This window comes from Scleropages formosus, chromosome 22 (assembly GCF_900964775.1).
Source record: "Scleropages formosus chromosome 22, fSclFor1.1, whole genome shotgun sequence".
Taxonomy (NCBI): Eukaryota; Metazoa; Chordata; class Actinopteri; order Osteoglossiformes; family Osteoglossidae; genus Scleropages; species Scleropages formosus.
This window is the reverse complement of record NC_041827.1, coordinates 5597614-5608359: the sequence shown is the minus strand read 5'-3', so window position 1 is coordinate 5608359 and position 10746 is coordinate 5597614. Positions and strand designations below refer to the sequence as shown.

Here is a 10746-nt window from a genome sequence, read left to right as displayed (position 1 = left end):
CGCTACGGAGGGGGTACAGTTGGATCACCCAGAGAAGAACATGCAAACTCCATACAGACCGAGCTGAAATGGAACCCACTTCGAAACACACAGCCCAGGATGTGTGAGCCACCAGTGCTATGCACCACATCACTGTGTTTCAGTACGCTGTGGCTTCCAGGCGCTGTGAATATGTGAGTTAGTTATTTATCACGCCTTTGGATGGAAGCACCCACTAAATTAATAAATGCAAATATACAGTATAATTAAATGTTTATGTGGTGTCTCCTTGTCCCCAGCTCGCCGAGTTTCCCAGATAACCCATGTTTGGATTTTCCTGTTTTACAGGGGAGAACCTATCTGAGCAGTTGGTGGTGTAGTGATTAGAGCTGCTGCTTTTGGACCTGAAAGTTGCAAGTTTGAATCCCACCTTCAGCTGTAGTACCCAGATGTATAAATGGGTAAATCACTGTAATTGTCTTGGTGAAATGGCAGGGTGCTGCCTTTAATGGCCCTCGGAGAAGTTCTCAGCACCTAGTTGCCTGGCCAAGAATTAGGAGAACCAATCCTGCTTATCCTCTACTTAGCACTGATGCAGGGCCTGCGGCTTTAGGCTGTAAGGCTCTCGTAATGAGATGAGGGAGCAGTCGTTTAAGGATGATGTTCAGGTCTCTTCTAACCACAGAGCTTTATTGTGTAAATTCCCTTTATGATTGAAAATTGTTAGTATTGTGTTATATCGTACATTAGCGTACTATAATAATATAATATAATATTACACTGTAGTGGTATAACACCTCTTTTCATATGATATCATGTCATCATTTAGTTTCTAGGTATTTGTAATATGGAGGTGTGCCGGTGGGGTTGGTTTGACCGGGTCCTTCTCTCCGGTGGCTCTGGAGTTCAAGTCCCGCTTGGGGTGCCTTGCAATGGACTGGTGTCCTGTCCTGGGTGTGTCCCCTCCCCCTCCAGCCTTGCACCTTGTGTTGCTGGGTTAGGTTCCGGTTTGCTGTGACCCTGCTTGGGACAAGTGGTTTCAGACAGCGTGTGAAATTAAACAAAGGGGTGTTTTAAATAAATGTAGGCTGTGATCCCAGTACTCCATGTTGATGGAAGCTGATGATTGCATTCTGTGGTGGACAAGACCTGCCTATACAAACCAGGGCATCAACATATTTGCATCTAGTAAGGAATAAATAGCTGTTTAACTTGATTTAAAAGTCATTTTTTAATCTAGAATGCCCAGGAGCGGTGGGCAGCCGCAGGCACTTGAACCCCCAGAGGTTTTTTTTTCCTTGACTTTCAGTTGGAAGTTTTTTGTTCCTTCCCTCCATCACCAGTAGCCTTACTTATAGCTTCAATAACTGCATTGATAATTTATTTCTCTAGTATATAGTCAACTGTCTTATTTGTTTATTTGTCTTATCCTCTTTTTTTCCAGCGCTTTGTGTCACTGTGTGAGAAGAGTGCTCTATAAAAAGAGAAGAGCTCTGTAAAAATAAATTCAGTTGAAATATTGTGTTGCAATGTGTATCATTCATATACAGCTGCTTGGAGGAAATGTGTCTGAGAACGTGCTCAGAGTACCAATTTTTTCACACGCTGAAGGGCTTAGGACCAAAGGAGATGCCAAGCATTCGAACCGAGGTCCTAGGGACGGCGGACGTTTGCTGTGCTGACGGTTGCTTGTGTTTCAGCAGGACAGGAAGAAGAAGCAGGCCTGCAGAGAGCCCTGTAACCGCTGCGGAGACCAGTGCCCCGGGTTCCGGATGCACAGCTGGAGGTGGGTACCGCACCAGTCCGGTTAATAGCGTTGCTGCACTCACAAATTTTGTGCAGTGTACGGCACTGGTCTTCTATCATCAGAGTACTTAAGATCAATTTATCATATCAGTATAATGAGCAAATCTTATCAAAGTTCAAGTTGATAAGTTTCCCACCTCACTGGAACAAGTCACATAATAAAAATAATCCATTAAGCATTAATTGTGTATTTTGTGTTCAGGGGAATAGTTCTTATTGCCATTGCTTTGGGCGTCCTTTACCAGCTGAAAAATTAATATTTGTGACCTTAATTTGCCGATGGGGTTTACAGTCGAAAGCAGGAACTTTTCTGGACGCCGTAACTTAACTTCAGGCAGGAACACATCTCTCTATCCATGTACTATTTCTACATGCTTATATGTAGCAGCTGGAAAAAAGAGATGAGATTTGCATTAACATTGCATTTTGAAATAATAACAATTATTAAAAATGACAAATGGGAGGCCTAAATTACTGCCTTGATGAAATATACACTTTTAATGGGCTAAAAAGTTCTGCTTGGATTTTGGAGGATTTAGACAGATGTGGCTTGTATGTTTGTGGCATTATGTCATTTCGCCAAGTCTTTTTTTTGCAGTTGTGCTTTTCACATGAAAACATGTTGTCACAGCAGAATACCAGTTTTTTTCAGTTTCCTACATTAAGAACAAATAAATGTAACTGAGCTTAAAAAAATTACACAACGCACAGCAGCATGTCCAGATTAAGTGAACTGGTAAATCCCGGTAAATGTGTGCATTGAGTAATATGACTGAAGGTAGATTTATGCGTGTTCTTTATCAGATTGGGGGGACATTACTGTAAATTTACTGAGCTCAGGAACAAAAGGACACAACTGTGTGGTGTACCAGTGTGTGAGACTCTGGGAGTGAAAGACGGACAGACAGAGAGAGAGGTAATTAGGGCAAGGATGTGGGGATGACATGCAACTAGTTGATGTAACTTACAGTGTTAAGACATTGACGACGATTTACCTGTTTATACAGTTGGGTAATTTTACTGGAGTAATTCAGGGTAAGGGCACAAGAGTACTAAATGAGCAGGTTGGATTCAAACCTGCAACCTTTGGGACCAAAGGGAGTAGGTCTAACTCCTATTGTACCAGCTGTCCTCTATCGATGCTTCGGATGATATTTGGAGCTACTGCAAAACAGGAGCAAATGTAGACTCATGTGAGGACATGTGATCCCTACTGGAAAAGAACGAGTTTGTTGGCGCGATGCCGAGACCAATTCGACCTGAACTGCCGTCAGCAGTAGTGGGCGTCTGCTCCGAACGACGGTTTCCCCGTGAACGGCAGGGCTTAGTGACGTTCATCTGTCAGCGCTATTTTAAAGGCTGCGTTTTACTGCTGCGTGTCGCAAGTCAGTGGCACAGGCTTCAAATACAAGATGGGATTTATTAGAGTCTGCGGAAAGCCGCTTTCTGTCCATCTGCGCGCTCACGCGGGGAACTTGGTCACAGTCACGCAGCTCATGCGGTACGGTGCCCTACCAGGGGTCCTTATGGCTCTTGGGAAGAACGTCCACCTGAATGAGAGCTGATCGGGAGCAGAGTAAATAAGAGAGAGCAAAGAATGGCTGAGAGGATGGGTTTTGGTTCCTTCGGCCTGAGAAAGAGCAGCGGTGTGTTTACTTCAGTTGACCATGTTCATACCGAGCCTGGCCTCCACCGTTCAGAAATCTGAAGTCATATAGTATCTCGTGTATAATCAATGCAGTGTAGATGTATAGAGCTCAGCTATAAGACACATGTGACAAACTGTGCATCCAGATTGTGTGAAAGAAGAAATGCAATGTGACTTATGTGTTTTCATTCATTACAAGGAAGGAGCCGTATGTGAAGTTCAGTGCTCATTAACCGCTTGTCCGACTCAGGGTCGCCGTGGTCTGGAGCCTATCCCAGAAGCACAGGCTGCAAGGCTAGATACAGTACAGCCCGGACAGGACGCCAGTCCATCGCAGTCAGTGCTTTGCTTGTTAGGTGCTTTTATTTTGGTCTGGTTATGGCCTACAAATATATCAATAGAACTGCACCAAGCTATGTACAAAACTTGATCAACCACTACACCCCAGCTAGACCCCTTCGCTCGTCTACTTCTGCTCACTTGGTGGTCCCGTGCCTGAAAAGTAAAGCACGGAGGTTCTCGATTCTGGCTCTGTTGTGATGCAGTGACCTTCCCCTCTCGCTCAGAACTGCTGAAACTCTGTCTACATTCAAGAAGGGTCTGAAAATTCACCTTTTCCAGACTCAATTTGCCCAAGATCTCTCCAGCTCATATATGGTGTAACTGTTCATGCACCGTAGCTTTATGATCATGCCCAGATAACCCTTTACACAGCTGCACCTCCTGTATTGTATGTGAATGTTTGTGTACCTTATAAAAAAATGTAGGAAGGTGATCAGGATTCGTCTGTCCTGAGTTTTCTGCACCTACTTGTGCGATGAACATCGGTGCATAAAGTGGAAAGAAACAAAGTTTACTGAAGAATCACACGTCTGCAACTATGTCTCTCTTTCTCCTAATGTAATGCACAAATTGTATTTTCTCTGAGATGTACATCGCTTTGGAGAAAAGCCTCTGCTAAATGAATACATGTAAATGTAAATTTTAAATTCCAGCGTTGACCAGGTGTTGATTTGCCAGTCAGCCAGGTGATCACCACTCTTGGTGGTGAGAGTGGTGATGGGACTTGACTGTCCTGACTTGTGCTCATAGTCTCCACTGATTTCCTTTAGTAAATGGAGAAAACAGATATTTACAAGACTTAACTGAGCAGTTTTTACTGTAGGTGTCAAATTTATTTCTGCATTAGCGATACATACACAATTCTGTTGGTTCTGTGTAAACAGTTTTATGTTGACATTACTGTGTTTTCTTCCCGATCCCACTTGCGCGCCTTGGTACTGATGTAGGAAGATATGTGTGCACTGCAAGTGTCTGCGGGAAGAGCACGCACTCCGCTCCATGACAGACCAGCTGGAGAAGATGATGTCCAAGCTGGTATCTGACTTCCAGAGCCACTCCATTTCCGATGACGACTCGGGCTGCGCCTCAGAGGAGTACGCCTGGGTGCCACCTGGGCTCAAGCCAGAGCAGGTCAGGGCTCACTTGGATATGGGGGATGGATGGGGTAGAGGATGGGAGTCAGTGGTCAAGGAATCAAAACCCCACGAGCGGCAGTCTTAAGACCTGCAGCGCTCCAATTCGGCTCGAAATGAGGGTTAACCAAACATCTGGGCTCTTGTGTCCTGCTCAGTATAGACTTTTGCTCTTGAATCAAAACGCTTAAGTTTAGCTGACACTTTTTTCCCCAAAGTGACTTACAAGATTAAGGTACCTACGGTTATTTACTCATTTATACTGCTGGGCAGTTTTACTAGAGCAATTTAGGGTAAGTACCTTGGTCAAGGGTACTACAGCTGAAGGTGGGATTTGAACCTGTAACCTTTGGGTCTAAAGGCAGTAGCCAAAAGCACATAGAGAGTAAGCAATGCTAGATGTGTCTCTTTTGTGCTGTGTGTTGTCTCGGTGCTGAGTGTTTGGGTTGGTTTCTCCAGGTGTACCAGTACTTCAGCTGTATTCCCGAGGACAGAGTGCCCTACGTCAACAGCCCCGGAGAGAGACATCGAATCAAACAGCTCCTGCACCAGCTACCGGCACATGACAGCGAGGTGCGGCTCTCTTTCACGCATATTCCCTGCTGACCGTCACAGCTACCCTGTGTGTGTGAGGAGGCATCAAGTATGCGTGTTATAATAAATTTTTAGATGACTTAGTTTACCTGCCGGTCATTTCCATTGACCTGCCCCCCCATCCCAGTAGTCGAACCCAGTGCTAATATCACCAGGTGTGTTTCTCAGCCTCAGTACTGTAACTCTCTGAATGAAGATGAGAGGAGGGAGCTCCGACTGTTCAGCCAACAGAGGAAGCGGGAGAACCTGGGCAGAGGCAATGTGCGACTTTTCCCTGTCACCGTCGCGGGAGCCGTGTGTCAACAGGTGCAAGATGGAGGGGGGCGCAAAAGACCAGTGTCGAACTGCTTACAGGGATTACTGATGAGCTTAGAAGAGGTGATGTCCAGCTGTTGAATTAAAAGTTCAGATTAAATTCCCTAACTGTCTAATTTCGATCCTCTGTATCTCCATATTGGTGGGGTGGGGTCGCGTCAACAAACTCGTTCTTTTTCAGTAGGGATCACATGTCCTCGCATGGTCTACAGTTCACTGTTTTATCCTGCTTTACAGTAGCTCCAAATATCTTTCAAAGCATCAGTAGAGGACAGCTGGTACAATAGGAGTTATACCTACTGCCTTTGGTCCTGAAGGTTGCAGGTTTGAATCCCACCTGCTTGTTTAATACTCTTGAGCAAGGCCCTTACCCTGAATTACTCCAGTAAAATTACCCAGCTGTATAAACACATAAATCATTGTCAGTGTCTTAACACAGTAAGTTATATCAACTAGTTGCATGTCATCCCCACATCCTGGCCTTAATTATCTCTCTTTCTTGTGCCCTCAGTGCAGCAGGCAGATCCGCGGGGGCGACATTGCTGTGTTCGCCAGCAGAGCTGGGCTGGGGGCCTGTTGGCACCCACAGTGCTTCCAGTGCTCACAGTGCCATGAGCTGCTTGTGGACCTCATCTACTTCTACCAGGATGGCAAGGTGTACTGCGGCCGACACCACGCTGAGAAGATCAAGCCCCGCTGCCAGGCTTGTGACGAGGTGGGATCTTTGTCCTTGTCTTTTTTCCCCCCCTTCTCTGCACTTACTGTTTATTAAAAATAAAAGAAGACAACAACAAGACAAGAAAGTGAATTTTCAGAACTGGAAAAATTAGTACTTTAAAGACGGAGGAGAACTGCTTCGTTGAGCACTTGACGGGCTGCTCGTGCTTGTCTGCAGATCATCCTTGCGGACGAGTGCACGGAGGCGGAGGGACGCCACTGGCACATGCACCACTTCTGCTGCTTCGAGTGCGAAACGGCGCTGGGTGGCCAACGCTACATCATGAAGGAGAGCCGGCCCTACTGCTGCGCCTGCTACGAGTCGCTGTATTCCGAGCGCTGCGACACCTGTGGGGAGGTCATAGGTACTCTGTCCTGACAGACTGAAGGACAGGATCGGTGCTGCTCTACCTCGATGAACTCAAGTGCAGAGTTCACATTTCAAAAGAAACATAGAGTTCGTGGTTCGCTGTGTATTAAAAGATGCACCACTCCTCTGATCACTGCTGGCTTTCCTGCACATCTGTGCGGGAGAGTAAATTTACAGGATGTACCACACCTTTGAGGAATCCAGGAAAGCCTCAAGAATGGTGCACAACCCCATCTGTAGTGCAGAGTTAGAGATCACTTTAAAGGCATAAAAAATTTTATGCTGAAACAACTTAAGCCTGTGCTGATTTTGTGTACCTCTCCCCTCCTCAACCCCGTAGGAATAGACCAGGGTCTTATGACCTACGAAGGGCAACACTGGCATGCCACCGAGGCCTGCTTCTGCTGCACCCGCTGCCGACTTCCCCTGCTGGGGCGGCCATTCCTTCCTCGAGGGGGTCTGATCTTCTGTTCGCGCCCCTGCTCCCTGGGTGAGGACCCGTGCAGCTCGGATTCCTGTGACTCGGTGCTGCAGCGCAAACGCAGAGCTCCGGCCCACCGGCGCCAACAGCAGCGTGCTACCAAACATGGGCACGTCGACAAGGCCGGGTCCGTGGAAAAGGGCTGCCGTGACCCGCATAGTGAGGACAAAGGTACAGATGTAGAAAAGCATGCACCAGAAGGAAAAGGGAAGGTTGTTGGACATTGCAGTAGGCAGAGAGTGTTGTAAAATTAGCACCATTCGCAAACGGTAGATTGGACAGCGTCCTCTAGTGCTGAACGAGTGCACTGGCGCTCTCATCAGCCCGTTTGCTTTGCCCCGTTCGCCCTGTTTGCCATTTCCCTCTACTCCTGCTCGGAACCGATTCCTCCACAACGACGTCGCCTTCACCAAAGGAAGGCCATGCACTAAATGGACTTGTCACTTTCCCCTGCCAGAGTCCCTGGTCCCAGAGAGACACCCAAGAAATGGACGGAGGACTTCTGTGACCGCTGAGCGGTCCATCAGCAGCGCCCATGCAAGCATTGGCTCAAAGGATCTTCCAGTCAGATGCTTCAGATTCCTACCAAAGTGCACCTCGAGAGGCACCTCAACTGCCAACGAGGGCGCTGGCCGAGAGGAGCTTGGGCCTCCAGGTAGATGCTTCAAAGTCATTTTTATTGCCTTTTATATCTATTAAAATAAAGAGGTTCAAAATGCAAAAATTTAAAAACCTGCTAAAACTGCTAAGAAAATTTGCAGAAAATGTCATATGTGGGTTAACGATCTTGTGTACACATTAAGCTTACTTTTTAAAGTAGCTGTGTGTTATTTTACCTATTTTAATTATTTTAAAAATAATTATTATATTGTCCGCCTATCCCTGTTCCAGCGTTAGACCCCATGCCCAATCCGGAGAGGGACAGCTACCCCAAGGAGGCTACACAGAGCCCTCCAGCTGTGTCGGAGGAGCCCCGAGACTTTCTCCTGAGGACTTACCTACAGAAAGATAGGCAGTCAGAGTCACGGGTTCCAGACACAGCCCTCCAGGCTGGGCGCAGTGGCACCGCCAGGGTCACCTTCCGCGAACCAATTAGCTGCAGCTACCTGGTGGAGGAGAGAGAAGAGGAGGAAGAGGAGGAAGAAGAAAGGCAGAAGGAGGGTCCCAAGGGAAGGTCTGGAAAGCAGCTCCGATTCCAGAGGCAGGCGCTACCTCTCTACGTGGCCCCTCGAAGGGATTTACTGGGTAAGACTGACTACGCAGTCAAACAGGTCAAGTAAAACACACGTGGTGACCCGCATCGTGCGATCAAGTCGTCAGATACAGATACTGTCATTAAAGTTATTAAACTGTCAACCTGAAACTCTTCCTTCTATAGAGGTGTCATGGCACAGCGGGTAGAGCTGGTGCCCCTCTCCTGAGCTCTTGGTTTGGATGTGGGTTTCAATCAGGCTCAGTATTTGTGCAATTTTCTGGTTTTCTATGTATGACTTTAAATTGTCTGCAGTGTGTATGTATGAGTGAACCAGTGTGAACGACTGTGCTGCGGTGGACAGGTTTCTTTTCCCGGGTGCACCCTACCCCCCACCCTATGCTTTGGACCACAAGGACCCTGCATTGCATTACGCCTTACTGACAATGGAAAGTGGGGTGCGGCGGTGCAGCGGGTTTGGCCAGGTCCCACTTTCTGGTGGGTCTGGGGTTTGAGTCCTGCTTGGGGTGCCTTGTGACAGACCAGCGTCTTGTCCTGGGTGTGTCCCCTCCTCCTCCAGCCTTATGCTCTGTGTGTTGCCGGGTTAGGCTCCGGCTTGCTGCGACCCCGCTTGAGACAAGCGGTTTCAGACAGTGTGGGTGTGGATTGTTCTTCCTTAATTTTAGAACTCCTCTTGTTTGACTCATTTCATCACCTGCTGTTTAATAGCTGATCTTTCGCTGGTCCATCCCTATTCCCTGTGTCCTTCTCCATGGTAGATGGGCTGCACCATCAGCACAGTTTCCCACGAAGAGCTGGGGCCCAGAGCCAAGGTCAGATAGTCTCCAACTCCCCTTTCCACCTGGGGACTGAGAGGCGTTTCCGCCAGCGTCGACCAGACCGACCCCGGCTGGACACGCTCAAGCGGCAAGGACATCGAGGAAAGGATCTGTCCACCACCCCTGAGCCACCGCCGCTTACTCTCCTCCCTGGTTTCTTCAAGCACGAAGACTCCTGCTCCACTTGCTCCTCCTCATCAGAGTCTGAGGAGGAGGGCTACTTCTTGGGCCAGCCTATCCCTGTGCCCCCACAGCTGCGCCCACCCCCCTCACTAGGTGGACAGATGGAGGGATGGAGAGATAGAGAGCGCGAGTGTGACCAGCAGAACAGCTGGAGAAGGAGGAGGACTTACAGCATCGGTGGACATGACAAGACCTGCAACATCTCCTGAGTCAAACTGCTTCTGTTTTTATGTCTGCAGCATCGCTGTGGGTTGATATGTGTGTTTACCTTACCAACACACCCTCTGATGTAAAAGGAGTATCTAGTGATGAGCAGATGCTCAAATTGACAGCAAGATCATAACATGTGATTGAAGAAAGTGTCTCCACTCCATGACGGGGGCTGGGTTGGTGCTGCAGGAGCTTTCCAGGTGAAATGAGCACTAAAAGAGCTGTCAAAGACACACAGTAACAAAGCAGTTCTGTGAAAGGCCTAGTAGTGGCTACTAGTGAAAGTCTGAGCAGTGAAAGTGAGGGCAGTAGTGAAATTAGTTATGTAGGTCTAAAAGCTGTCCTTAGGTCTAGTGTTGCATGTTTATATTTATGCTTATTTTACACAGCACCGTGGTCCTGCGAGACACGACATTTCGTCCCACTGTATGTCCACACATGTAGTGGAATGACAATAAAGCTTGACTTGACTGACTTGAAAGCATAACGGTAGAATGTGTATATTTGCAGTGCTTTGTAGGAACATAGACTGCAGAACTGTAACTGTACACCTTTATTAATACAGATGATGCTTTTTTTTCCCCCAAAGCAATTTACAGTGTTGAACTGCTCATGGTTATTTACCCATTTACACTGCTGGGTAATTTTACTGGAACACAATAATGTAAGTATGTTGCTCAAGGGTACTGTAACTAAGAATTGAACCTGCAACCCACAGGGCTAAAGGCAACAGCTCTAACTACTACACTACCAGCTGCCCTTGGTTCCTGCACTATGTTTGCATTAGTTGAGACAAACAATTCTTGTTGCATTAGAAAGAGCACTTCCCTTTCTCCAAAGCACTTTACCCATTTATAGAGCAGAGGAATTTTATTGATACAATGTCAGGGTGAGTACCTTATTCAAAGGTACTACAGCTGGCAGTGGGATTCAAACC

The 10746-nt window shown here is 47.3% G+C and overlaps 1 protein-coding gene across 1 annotated transcript; it reads left to right on the top strand.

Annotated features, from left to right (window-relative positions):
• Window positions 1-1700: 1700 nt before the first annotated feature.
• LOC108918278 (prickle planar cell polarity protein 3-like) lies at window positions 1701-9808 on the top strand. The gene is made up of 10 exons (XM_018725400.2): window positions 1701-1765; window positions 4723-4906; window positions 5368-5481; window positions 5671-5808; window positions 6329-6532; window positions 6713-6899; window positions 7245-7556; window positions 7843-8040; window positions 8277-8630; window positions 9357-9808. Exons 1-10 carry the CDS (start codon window positions 1752-1754, stop codon window positions 9806-9808), a joined length of 2157 nt encoding a protein of 718 aa, XP_018580916.2. The 5' UTR covers window positions 1701-1751.
• The last annotated feature ends 938 nt before the right edge of the window (window positions 9809-10746 follow it).